At 43.7% G+C, this 14,094-nt stretch overlaps 1 protein-coding gene across 2 annotated transcripts in view; it reads right to left on the bottom strand.

Moving 5' to 3' along the window:
* The window catches only part of SCYL1 (SCY1 like pseudokinase 1), a 990,258-nt gene that overhangs the window by 632,923 nt on the left and 343,241 nt on the right, over positions 1 to 14,094 (bottom strand). For both annotated transcript variants that reach the window (XM_078660868.1, XM_078660869.1), the window contains exon 9: positions 7,313 to 7,426. In XM_078660868.1, the coding sequence (XP_078516994.1) occupies positions 7,313 to 7,426 (114 nt within the window). The remainder of the gene's footprint in view (positions 1 to 7,312; positions 7,427 to 14,094) is intronic.

Consider the following 14,094-nt stretch of genomic DNA (forward strand, 5'->3'; position numbering starts at 1 on the left):
GCATTGCCGGCTATGAAAGCTAGTAGTGCGCCCGGTAGTGACGACCTCACTGTCGCCTTTTACAAGGCACAATCCGACCTATTGATACCCCATCTGCTCACCCCTTGTGAGGATATGGCAGATAAGGGCACTATGCCACCCTCCCTGCCTGCGGGAGGCTATTCTGGTTGCTATCCTTAAGCCGAGAAAAGATCCGGGGGATTGCGCTTCGTACCACCTCTGTCGCTATTGAACGTTGGCGCGAAGAGCTTCGCTAAACTGATCTCCAACCGCCTGAGCCCCATGGTAACTTCATTGGTGGCCCCGGAACAGGCTGGATTTGTCCCCACTCGTAACCTTACGTACAATTTGAGGACGGTCTTCGCGGCATTCCAGCATACTCGCCCAGAAGTTCCTGCCCTTGTGGTCTTTCTTGATATGGAAAAGGCCTTCGATTCAGTTGAATGGCCTTTCCTGAGATTGGTTTTGAGTCGCATGGGGGTGGGCGAGCTGTTTTTGCGGCTGCTGTCCACACAGTACACCTCCCCGTCGGCTCGCATACGAATAGGTTCTCTCATCACAGACCCTATACAAAGAGGGAGAGGCACAAGACAGGGGTGCCCTCTATCCCCTATCCTATACGCGTTGGCTGCTGAACCGCTTGCCTGAGCTCTGCGCGAATACCATTGTCATAGGGGAATTAGATTCCCTACGTATAATCTGATCGTGTCTACGTACACTGACTACACCCTCTTGTCCGTCAGAGACCCGGAAGCGCATTTACCCGCGGTGCTGTGAGGGGTGGTCTTGTTCAGCTCTCTTTCGGGCATCCATGTTAATTAGAAGAAGTCCCTCATGTTCCCGCTTGCGCCAATTACGCGACCCTTAGACCCGGAATACCCCATCCAATGGACTACGGACTTGGTCCGGTACTTGGAGATCCAAGTACGCACGAACTCAGAGGTGGTCCTGCGAGAGAATTATGGGGCGGCAGTCACTAAACTAGAGGAGGATATTGATAAATGGATAGCCCTTCCCCTGTCTCTACTGGGACAGATCTCCCTTATGAAAATGATAGTGCTGCCGCGCTTCTTGTTCCTATTCAGTAACATCCTGATGGTGTTATCGAGTCACTTTTTCAGACATCTGCAATCCTTAATGGTCCGACTGGCATGGGCTGGGAAGCAGCCCAGAGTGGCGTGGAAGATTCTGGTGCGACCATACGCAGCGGGAGGCCTGAATGCTCCGGACTTGGAGCTTTATTACCGCGCGGAGCAAAGCGCACACGCTTATCATTGGATACACGGCCCGGCGGATATACCTCACATACGCATCAAAACGATAGTTGCGGACCCAACACCCCTACCCGCACTGCTGGCTAAACCCAGAGACCGTAGAACGGACTACTTAGATTCCTTGATTGCAGTCACTCACGCGTGGCATCACATGATGGACACACAAGCATGCAGCTTACTTTATGCTCCCAAGGCACACATTACTTGGTGCGCCTGGCTGCCTCAATGAAAGGATAAAGGAGTCATAGAAGCGCTCAGTGCGCTAAGAATACATACCATGGGCGATTTGTTCACAGAGGGCCGAGCCCGCTGCTGGGACGAGGTTGAAACTGATGACAATCCCCATTCACTTTTATCGCGCTTCCAGTTCTACAGAGTGAGACAAGCTCTCAGGGACCTGTTAGGTGAAGACTTAGAGGAACCCCCAACAATTACAGCCTTCTAATATGTTGTCAATGCTAAGACCCCTTCTAAATTAATAACCAACTTATATCGCATAGCCCTCTCTGAGAGTACAGCGGAATACGCTAAACCGAGACTCGCTTGGCAATCAGACCTGCAGATCGACCTGGGGGAAGTATTGCTGCACGAGTACAAGAAGAGTATCACTGAATGGCCGCCATAGACTACTGCACTTTAAATACCTAAATAGGACTTATTATAGTCCTGGGAGATTACACAGATATGGATTGAGGGACAGTCCTGGATGTGAGAGGTGTGGGGAGCACATCAATGATTTTTTACACATTGCCTGGTCTTGTCCGACTATCCTAACATTTTGACACTTAGTATATAAGGAAGTGAACGAAATCACACAGCTTACACGGACACCAGACCCATTGCTGGCCATATTGGGCTATTCCAAACCCTTACGGCGAGTGCACAGACTACTAGTAGACATGGCTTTCCTCCTCGCGAAGCGTTGCATCGCCATAAAATGGATGCGAGGGCTAGCTCCTACCCTTGCACAGTGGACTCAGGAAATGATATATTGCAGTACACAAACAGAGCTCTGTAGTGACCTACTACCACCCCGTAACAGGCCCAAAAACGTCTAGTCCATGTTTCTAGATAAGACGGCAGACAGACAATGATACAGATGATGAGGGCGATACTGGTCCGACGAATAGAGATGCATGAACTGGGGACTTTGACAACACCATGCCGACTGAACAGACCTGATATACAATGAGCAGGGAGAAGGAATCGACACGGGTGGAGTGACCTCTGGAGGCCCCTGGACAGTTTGGTGGCTAACAGCAAACCCGGGACTATTGAACCCCCCTGGGGCGAGATATTGTAGTTCTGTGATATTGTCATGTGGAAGAGGTGTTTTTCCTTTCTCCGTATAATCCTGGCTCCGCTTCTATGTACACAGTCTTCATATTTACGGCTGATTTTGACATGCCTATGATTGTGATGGATGATTCTTTTGAAAAAAGTCAATAAAACAAATAAAAACATTTAAAAAAAAGCTTTAACCTAGTCTGACATCCTGCATATCTTGTTTTTGACAAGTAAACTGTCACCAGTGTCCACATCATGGGAGAACCATGTTGTCAAACTTGGGGTCAAGGAAAGAGTTCAGCAAACTGAGCAAATTGTAGCAGTGCTTTTGCTGTTGCTCTAGGACAAAGTGGAAGAGAGTACTACTCCATCCCTTGTGCCACCTTTGACACTGGTAGACAGGTCTTGTAGAGGTTTACTTTTCTCCTCTTCTTCACCATCTGTCACCATGAGCATAGTGATAGCAACTCTGTCATGATGAAGCTTAGCCTATTCAAATATTTCACCATGAGTGTTACTGGGGGTTTCTAAATCAACCAAGTATGCGACTTCACCTTTCATTTCCAAGATAGGGCATGGCCCAGTCAATTCATCTTGGAGGGCCCTGAGTGCTACAGGCTCCAACATCCATACCAGTTGTCCTTCCTGGTACCCCTAGTCATACCAGTGCTTGACAAGCTCCTGGCTCCAGAACTCACCTTCTTCCTGTTTGACAAGCCAACTGTCTCAGACCCGCAAGAGTGGAAAAAGTCTTTTGTCCCAAGCTTTGGTGCTCTCTGGAGGAACCACCTGCTCCCTGGAGTTCTGCTCGGCCTGGCAGATCTCTTAAAGAAGCACCTTCCTGCTCAGAGACCAGGTCTTCCCCCTGACGGTTACGTTTCTTCTGGTCCTGTGGACTTGGGAAGCGGCCTTGCCAGAATTCCTACCTCTCCCCTTGGAACTAGGGAGTTGGGCCATTCTTTTAGGGTCCACCACTTTCTGGCTATCTCATAAGGCCTTCTGTGCTATAGAGGAGGGACAGATCCACTCAGGGAGACCTAACCTTGCTGCATTAATTCTTCTCTCCAACCCTGCCCAGTCAGAAGTGTCAATGTTGTTGCCCAGTATACACTCCACTGGGGTGGCAGGGGACACAGCTACCTTACTAGGGCCAGTAACCCCACCCACTCAAAGTTTACCACAGCTATGGGATGTGACTTTGTTACATTGTCAGAGTTGACTATCTGATGCACCTCATCAGGGATTACCTGAACTTGGGAAACCAGCTTTGCCATAACCATGGTAGTGCTGGCACCTGTATCCCTCAAGGCCCGGACTTCATTCCCATTGATTCTTGGCCACTGTCTGTACGTTACTAAACTGGCAGGCAAGTGAGCCAAGAGTTCACTTTCCTCCACACCCAGGGAGACTAATATGGATTTAGTGTAACCCTAGCATATTCCAATGACAACTTGTACCACAATCCCTACGCTGGCAATACCCTTGGATTGTCACCAGTGAGTTACTTCTTGGTGCATGAAGAACCACCCCTCTTGTGCCCTGGCTGCCTACAGTCATAGCACACCCCAGCCTTTTTTGGTTCTTAGTTCTTTCCCTGATACCCCCTCCCCTTTGATTGGGATGCTACTCTGGGGTCCCACCTTATACTTCTTTTAGTGAGTCTTTGGGCATTTCTGTCATTTTAAGCTTGGCCCCATCAGTCCCCTGGAGGTAGGCCTGTCACACCTTTGTGTGCTCACTACCTTGAGACCTCTTTGGCACCCTAGTGTGTACCCATTTACCAGTCATCTTCCCCAACTCTCTCGGTATAAATAGCCTCAAATCCAACAAATGCTGGTGTAACTTCTCGGAGGTCAATTGTTACTATATGCTCTTTTACCATCAAATGATGAATCCCCTCAAATGTATCTGCTCTGCTACATTTGATCCAGCCTTCCAGTAATGTCACAGAGGTGAATACAAAATCCATCCAGGTTTGTGTTGCCCCCTTGTGTGTGTTAATACATTTGAGACTGTACTCTTCTGGGGTGTGTCCAACTAGCTCAATGAGTGCCTCTCTCATGTTAGAGTACGACTCTGCCACCTCATCCTCTAGTGTAAGCAGTCTATCTCACCCTACTGTGGTGTCAAAGACCCTCAATGTTGTGCACCCACACTTCTCATGCAGAGAGCTCTTACATAGGATGCCAGCCCCTTATCTATGTTGACCTGCACCACATACTTAGGCACAATTCCTTTGGGCAACCTGGGATCATTGGCACCCTCTGCAATGATCTCTGGATTTTTGGTGCAGTCACCATGTCTTTGGGGTTTCAGCCCCAGCTTGACCCTCTTCTCCTCCAGGGCCGGGCTCCTTTCCTTCAGGGCCAGCTTTCTCTCCTAAATCTCCAAGAGGCTGAGCTGGGCTCCCAAATTCTTAGGTCTCCTTTCAGAAATGGAGCTCCTTTCACACCCAGGCAGGTATTTTTTTCCTAAACAACGTGTGGGGACCACACTTTCCTGGCCCCCCTCTGTTTCAGAAGGATCAATGACATTATCCTCATCCCTATTCTCAGGGGTGATTGACTCCTTCAGCTGAGCCTGAGCTTTCCTGCTTCCTCTCAGGCTCTGAGCGCTTTCTCGAGATCCTTATTAGTGACAGTGATTCCTGGAAAAATACATCTATCCCTGCACAGCATCCTCAGCTCATTAATCTTGAGTGTGGGCACAAACGAGACTGCAACATGGAGTGCTGCAGGAAGAGTAGGGGGGTTGCACAAAAGTCCACAGTTCTCACTAGCGACATAGAGCATATAGAGAAGAGAAGCGTACAAGGGAGATGGCTAGAACACAAATACACTCATGAACTGCTTTACAACAAGAAAACATAAGTTCTAGAAAAGGGAGCGCTCATGGAACAGTACAAGGAGCTAACCAAAAGGTGGTAGAACAAGCTATGCTCCACGGGAGGGACAAAGGTTTGCGGGATTGGCTAAAACAAAGCCACTGAATAGAACACAAGAAAATGTGGCTGACAAAACACAAAGCCAATGGTAAGCAATGGAAGGAATGCATTCCTATGTCAGCTTTCAGCATATCTACAGCATGCTTTTACAACCATACAAATGCGCTGTTTGGTAGGCTTAAACCTAAAAAGCAATTGCTTTAAAAGGTTTAATGGAATTCCAAACATGTTGAATCTTTTTTAAAGTGCAAATATCTTGAATCTAAAAGCAACATCTAGTGGCACCAAACATAATACTCAATTGTAAGTACTGTTGTGATCAGTTATTTGCTAAACGAAGGAGGTGTAATACAAATGGTTAACCTGAAAACAGACCTGGAACTCACAGAAAAAAAGAGAATCACACCCGTTATTCAAAGTGTGTACATTAAGGTTTATTGTTTGCGGAGTGTAACCCAAACAATTTTACACCAAGAAGTTTTCATATCTGTTCTGAGAACTTAACAGAGACTAATACACGTTTATGTGAGGAAGGAAACTTCAGTATGCTTCAGGGCAGCAAGTGGCTAGTTACTGATCATGCAAGCTGCCTGGACCACTCTGGTGTCTCAAAGCTCACAATCACCCAGAGAAGTGTTCTTGCAAGCTATCTAGAGCACTAGGCATGAGTGGCAGCAATAGGACTCTGTTATTCAGTACTGAGCAAAGGAGGTCAAACTTTTGCTTCTTCTTCGAAGTATCAAACGAATGCCATGATTTTCAGTAAAGAGTGAAGACCAGCTTTATAAACTGCCCTTCCAAAGATCGTGGTCTATCCATAGGAAATTATCAGAGTTTCCCAATCCAAAATAAAGTAGAGTTTTTTCCCCCAAGATGTAAATTCCTGGTGAAATCATAAACGGAGGCATTTTCAAATGAAGAATGCATCACAATGGATGGTTTTCTTACTTTTGTTTGCATTTTTCGCCAACTTGCCACTACTTTATCCCTGATTTTTGGTTTTAGCAGTTAGAACTTCCACTATATTCTACTTCTAGATGAAGCGGTTTTCAACTTCTTGATGATAGGAGTTAGATGCCTTGCTAAGCTCTTCATTATAAATCTTCATCTTCAACCAAGAGCATCAAGAGTTACCCTTTGTGTGATTTTCATTCTAATTGGCATCCTCTTAAGGAGGTGACTGATATTTTTCACATACATTCTTCTGTACAGGGTGGCATTGGAGCTGCTTTAAGGAGTCACCCTTTCCTTCGGGAAATCAAGAACTAGCCTCCAGATATATTCTCAGCATCTAGTCCGCTGAAGTAGAACAGAGGAAATAAAATGGTGGTTCTGTTCTAATATGCCAGACAAAATGTTAAATTGCTGATGGATGTAATTTTGTGGAGGTTCTTCAGAATGCGTATGATTTACTTTCTTAAGCAACCTATTCCTTTTCCAAATTATTTAGATCAATGGCTTATCTGTACATGTTAACACATAACAAGTTAGAAAATTATGCACAGAATGTGCCACATATTTTGCCTTCCCTGGGTGTACCATGTGCCTTACCTTTAACACATGCCTAAGCCAACCTTGACACAAAATATGGTCCCACTAGTGTTGCAGAATTCCAGGGGCCTACAACAACCAAGTAACATATAACCTAAATGTAAAAGGTTACTTGGGATGCTAAAGAAGGTATATGGACGAAATGGCTCCTTTTACCTTTGATATCCCTAGTTTAAGCATGTGAAATAGGAAACCGATTTGGTAACTGGTACCGGGCAGCATGTTTTTTGCAGTAAAGCTAGAATGTAAAACTCACCTTCACAGTCTGCTCGCGGATAGCTGGGTTGGTGTCCAGGAACCCATGAACCACATGAGGAAAGATCTGGGAGTTGATTGTGGCCTCATTCAGATACTGGATGAAGTTTTCCATCTGAAAAAATAAAGAAGAATCTGGGCATTCAGATATGATAATTAAGAGAGGCAACCAGGGCTAAATCAGAGCAGTCAAAACAGGACTGTTAAACTAGAAACATCAGAGGTTATATATATCTACATTGCACAAAATGCAGCGGTATGAAAATCCATATATCACTATGGAAAATATTTCATGGTCAGCTATGAAATAGAGACTTCATTATCATAAGAACAGCACCAAACCACTCTGCAGAGTTTTAACACGGTCAGGTCTAATAGGATTATGTGGCATGGAGGACCAAACTATGCATCAAGGTCATCTCCTCAATTATACAGCACAAAATGCAAACTATGCAGCATACTCTCTGGCAGTATTATGTTTGATCAATCAGAGCAAAAATTTAATTTTATGAAATCTGCAATGTTTGCAAATTATGTGGCAATAAGGTAAATCCCTAAGTATATGTTAAAACCTGCTGCAGCGGAATAGCATAAATTCACTGACCCCGCAGCACTGCTCTATGTTTTATCAACTATGTATTCAAGAAAGGTGACCAAATCTAAACATTGCAAGTCAAGTCAGTGCCCATTGTTGGATGCACCTTTTCGAAAACAACTTTTTTCCAACTAACTACCGCAAAATAAACATTCATATAAAAAAATACATGAGCACCATGTGTAGTATGATCCAGTATTGCCACCTAGCAGTTTTGATGCGATTAACAAACCACTAGGTCTTTCAGCTCATTATTTATGATGTCACCAGATAGCCATAGTCAGTAAAAGCTACCTGGTATGTATCCTCTATACCTTACATGTTTCAGTCTTCATACTTAATGTTTGCCAGTGGTTGCAAAGCTTTTATTTCACAGAAAAAAGGCCTAACTATGAATTATTCCCCATCATTTACAGTGCGGAATTATTTTGCATGATAGATTCCCTAAATATAAAAAAAGTTAAATGGATGGTTAACACCGCATTTTCGATATCTTTCAGGTATTGTTTTATCACTTAAGTTCCAGGACCACCAACACATCAGCATTATATAGCTAAGTTATGACATTTGGGACTGGTCTCCTGGGGTAACAAACTCAATGGTCTCTCCAAATGGTGATAGATACAGCATGGTACAGTATGCAAAATTCAATAAACTCAATGTCCAGCCATTGCTAGAACTTCAAGTTGAATAGGTCTTGAATTCACAGAAAAGTTAATAATATGATACACAAGGAAAACCAGACAGAGCTAGCACGTGTTGGGGCCACGGGTTGGCCCCAAACACTTTTTTAGTATGTACTCACCAAGGTGCTGATGCACAAGCGCAAGTGACTTTGTGAACGCAAAGTCTAACTTTCCAATGCACTAAAGAGCTGCTAGAGGATGCACATATGCTCTGACTGTTTTTTATAGTCCCAGGAGTCTCCAGACCCTTACATACATTCCCCTATATCGCATTCACATTGTGGCACTATGACCCTTGTCCCATTTAGGCAAAAGGTTCACATTGCATGCACATTGCAAATAGAGTGATGGAGGCATGCTGTTCCATTCCGACCTCTGACTTAGAATTCAATACTTTTCTTGATTTGTTTTATAACAGATCTCAAACACTCACCAATGTTTCGACTTTAGAACATCTTGAAACGCATTAATCTGTAAATAGGCCTCGACATAACTATGCTAAAAGTTAGTGGGGGTATGATCTGAATGGAGATAACCATAAAACACTTTCTCTTGCTGATGTCAATCTCTTTGGGCCAACTTTAGGGTAAAATGGACAACACAATCGCTTTCTTAGCGCACAACCAACAGATGGTAGCAGAGACTACACAAACGTCTGCCTATAGGTTTTATCCCTCTTGTAGTCATGGGTAAGCGTAAAATTGGCATCTTTGTCAAGTCTAATTTCATTCTCGAGTCCTAGGTCCCTCTTTGGAGTGGGTGCAATATCCAAACAAGTCGCAATGGCAGAAAGCGGTTTATCCTTCGCTTCAGCCCTCACCACTACTATGCACAGCCCTGTACGGAGTGGCAATATTGCTCCGTACATGGAAATGCAGCAGATAGACATCACCATTGACTCTTTACTTCTGAATGAAACCTGGTCGGCCACAACAAGGATTACATTGAAAGAAAGATTTGAGGCCCAGTTGAGACAGCGTATTGAGTTATTAAACCATATAGAGGGTGTTATTACTAAATTGAATGTACCTGTTGAAGTCCCAACCTTTACTTCTCTGATTAATGCAGGCTTATCTTCCTTACACAGTGAGTGTTTAGAAATCAGCCCCTGGCAGACTATACTGACAATCATGAATCTTAGAAGGAAGGCAATGATATCTATTTACACCTTTCCTCGGTCATCCTACCTCTTTCCAAATCCAGTCCGGGTTTTTACATTCTTGAGATTTGTTTTTACCCAATTCACAGCTCTCACCATTTCATAGAGGATGACTCCATATATTTAAACTGATGATATTTTGTAACCTTTATGGACATTCTCACTCTCTGATTTTTTCTCTCTCTCACTTAAAAATCCACTGTTGGGTCAATTCAAGTGGAATGTTATCCCTAGGGAGATACCACCTGTCTATTTCCAAAATTTAACTCAGAATAGAGTGGTACAGGGGAGAAATAACTTGCCAGAAATGGTAATTTTGGTTGAGTTTATCTGAACTCCCTGGACCATGCTACTCGTAATTAGTACCTCAATAGGCAGTTCCGTTAGCCAATACATCTCATTCTTAAAACTCAAATCTGCCTCTTGGGTGTTTACAAATGTGAGATGACAGGCCTCTTCTCCTTAAAATATCACCCCAAAACTCCTCATTTGAATAGCCTTAAATATTCCTCATTCCATTCCTGGTATTCTCTCTCCCTGCTTGAGCCCTTCCTCTCCCTACTTGCTCTAATCTTTCTATTTCCTTTGTGCTCTCACCCAATTCGATACACTTCAGACGTTTTAACCCTCTCCATTTCGCACTCCCCCAAATCCCATGTTCTCCTCTATAATTTCTCTATGTGGTCTCTGTCTTATATGTTCAAGTTCCTCCTCCGGTGATTTTTTCCTTCCTCAAAACGCAATACAGTAACTATAAGCATTTGCCTTGTGCTGGGCTGGACGAGAAACTCAATCTTTTCCCCCGTCAAAATAACGAAAAAGCTGCAGTTTGCTGAATAAAAATATAAGAAAGTGCATGTTACCTTTGAAATCAAACACTTTGCTTAACTGTGGCTATTATAAAATTGCTTGGGGATCAAATCTATTTTGGAGACAGCCTTTGTTTGAGCTCCTCAGCCATATTCTTGTTGCTATCAGGGTCTCAAGTCAATGTCATCCTATGCCGCCTCCCAAGAAGGTTTGCTGTCAGGTGTAAACTCCATCCCCAGTAAGGGAAGGTGGCAGACTTGTAGGCTTAAGAGCACATGGGTCTCCTGTGATGCAATTTTTTTGTTGTTGAGAGCTTTATATAGCGCAACTTAGATCCAAGGATATCAGGTATCAGAGCGCTTTCCATGAGCACCAGTTTCGTTACAGATTGGACACATTTTTTAGGCACGGGGAGATTAAGTGATTTGACCAGAATTACAGGATGTTGAGCGTTGTTGCCAAAACTCGTACCCAGTTCCCCAATTTTGAGGCCGACAGCTATAGCCGTAAAGCTACATCCTCTCCCCAAGCCCTGTCCTGCTACAGGGCGGACTTGAATTATCAATTAAGACCGGACTTCAGAAATTAACTCCACAGATGTGTGGAAGAAAGAGTGTTCTTCAGTCATGAAATTGTTATGTTTTTTATGGCGGGAAATTCATGTTTACATTACACGTGCTATTCTACTGTAAATAGAAAACTTTTTTTCACAAGGACTCGCCAGTTTTATAAGGATCCCCGAACATGGCAAATTAATGTTTTAAATTAAATGTTTTCAATTTAAATGTGCTCCCTTGAGAGACACAACTCTAATGAATGAACGATGTATTGTACGTTTATCAGGCCTGTTTCCTAATTGAAAGAGATGCTTCTCTGCGCCCAATAGTATGAACACAAGGTACATCAAATATTGAAGACACAATTCAATTCAAAAATCTTTATTCGAATTTTAGAAATTCATAAAAGCAATCTCATATACATGACACGATTTAAAACATACATGGGATGTTCAGAGTAATAAATTGGTGTTCTGGTACACACCTGCACAACAAACATACAATTTCCTTGGTAAATAAAATGTTGATTATCATTTGCCGAAAATGTACTTAACTTTCATTTTCTACAGTGGAATCTTATTTATATCAGTGTATGTTTAAATTGAAAAAATGCCAGAAACAATGCCATAGATTGTGCTGCAAAATTTCACTTTAGATGCAGAGTTTACACATACTTTGCCCCAGTTGTACCAAAAGATTGCTCTGGATTTGCATCGGAAAAGTGACACAAACCTGCACAAAATGATTTTTGGTGGGGGATTTACTTTCCAGCACAATACTTGTTTTGCACTGGAAAGGTTCCTCTAAATAACACAAAGCAGCGCAAGGGGCTGCTTTGTATTACTAGGCATCAAGGGGGTGTTCCATGGGTTGTATATGGGCATTTCCATGCAACCACCCACAGTTTTTGAAGCAAAATCCTACCTAAAACCAATATTTATTTATTTATTTATTTATTCCGAGTTTTATATAGCGCGAACAAGATCTTTACAGATATCAGAGCGCTTCACAGAAACAAGGGGTGAGGATAGCATGAGGGTGACGCAACATAATATTGGGTGCAATATAAAATTCAGTAGCGTGATCGGATAGCAGTCAAGTTCTAGTAAAATATCAATAAACAATCAATTAAGCGATAATATAAGACGATACAGAGTCTTTCATACAACTACGATAAAAATCAGGAGAAATTGGGCTAAAGGGATGGCTTATGACAGTATCTAAAAGTTACAGGGAGCAGGGGGAGGGGCATCGAGAGTCAGTAGGCTACCGTGAATAGTCTAATAATAGATAGTGAGTGAGTAGCATAAAAGGCTCGACTAACCATCATAGAAATTGTGGCAAACAAGAAGAATAAACGAATCTAAATCACGAATAATATGACATTATTTGACATTAGACAAACATGTAACCAGTAATACCCAAGCGGTGCGAAGTCTCTGAGCAACAGACATTAAAGTTCAGGTGAACTTAGCCATGAGGATGGCTTTCACCTCTTTCTTAAAGAAAGCCGTGGAGGAGATAAGCCTTGTTTCGGGAGGGAGTGCGTTCCAGATCCTCGGTGCCATTCCTGAGAAGGAGCGTTTGTATGTTTTTTCCTTCCGGAATCTGCGAGGTTTCAAGAGTAGATTGTTTGTACTTCTATTGGATCTCGAACCTCCTGATATAGTCAGCTTTTGAGTGAGGTAGTTAGGTGCCTTGTGGTGTACGGCTGCGTGTGTCATCACAGTAATTTTCAGTTGTATTCTGGCTTCAAGGGGCAGCCATTTCAGAGATTTCAAGTCAGGGCTTATACGAGAGTGTTTTCTTGAGCCAGTAATGAGTCTCGCGGCAGCGTTCAAGGAGGCTCTTAGGGGTGCGGTTGTTGCTAGAGGGAGACCACTGAGGGTCACAATTCCATAGTCTATGCGGGGGATGACGAGGGCTTGTACTGCATATTGGAAGTCTTTGGCTGGGAGGAAGGGTTTCAGCTTCCTCAATGTGTTGATTTGGAAATTAGCTCCTTTCGTTGCTTTGCTAATGTGCTGTTGCATGTTGAGCTTTGCGTCAAGTGTGATACCTAAGGATTTAGCGGAATCCACGATGGTGGGCCGGACATTGAGTGCTGTTAGGTGGTTGAGCCAAAGTTGGGTGGTGGTAGATTTCGCAGGGGGTGATATCAAAAGGAACTCAGTTTTCAGAGCATTTAGTTTGAGGTGATTGTCGGCCAACCACGATTGGGTCTTTATAAGAGTGTAGTTCAGGAGTTTGGTATCATCCGGGGATTGTACCTTTAGGTAGAGTTGAGTGTCATCGGCATACATATGGAAGTATACATTGGATGCTTGGAGCAAGGTGGCAAGTGGTTCCATGATGAGGTTGAACAGTGTGGGTGAGAGGGAGGATCCTTGTGGAATGCCTAAATCTACTGGCACAGGCGAGGACAACACATTGTTGATCTTAAACTTCTGAGACCGGTTATGTAGGAAGGAAGTGAACCATTTGAGAACAGTCCCGGATAAACCCATTCTAGTGATTAGCAGCTCAAGGAGGTTCTCGTGTTTGACCGTGTCAAAAGCTGATGAAAGATGGAGAAGGATGAGGAGGCATGAATCATTGCGATCAAGGATTTGGAGGGCGTCATCAATTATGTGAGTCATGGCCGTTTCTGTGCTGTGTTTCGCTCGGAAGCCTGATTGATGAGGGTTGAGGAGATCAAACTTGTCAATGTGTTTTGTTAGTTGAAGTTGTACACATTTTTCCAGCAGTTTGGCCAAGGTGGGGATGTTTGTGATGGGACGGTAATTGTTTAGGTCAGACGGGTCAGCTGTAGGTTTCTTGAGTATGGGCGTGACTTGCCCCACCTTGAGTGAATCAGGGATGAGACCTTGTTGAAGGGAACTGTTAATGATTTTAGTCCAGAGTGGGAGGAGCATGGTGGTGAAGTCTTTTACCGCGTTAGCAGGCAGGGGGTCTGTGAGGTGATTAGAGGGCTTC

Source organism: Lissotriton helveticus, chromosome 9 (genome assembly GCF_964261635.1).
Source record: "Lissotriton helveticus chromosome 9, aLisHel1.1, whole genome shotgun sequence".
NCBI classification, from domain to species: Eukaryota; Metazoa; Chordata; class Amphibia; order Caudata; family Salamandridae; genus Lissotriton; species Lissotriton helveticus.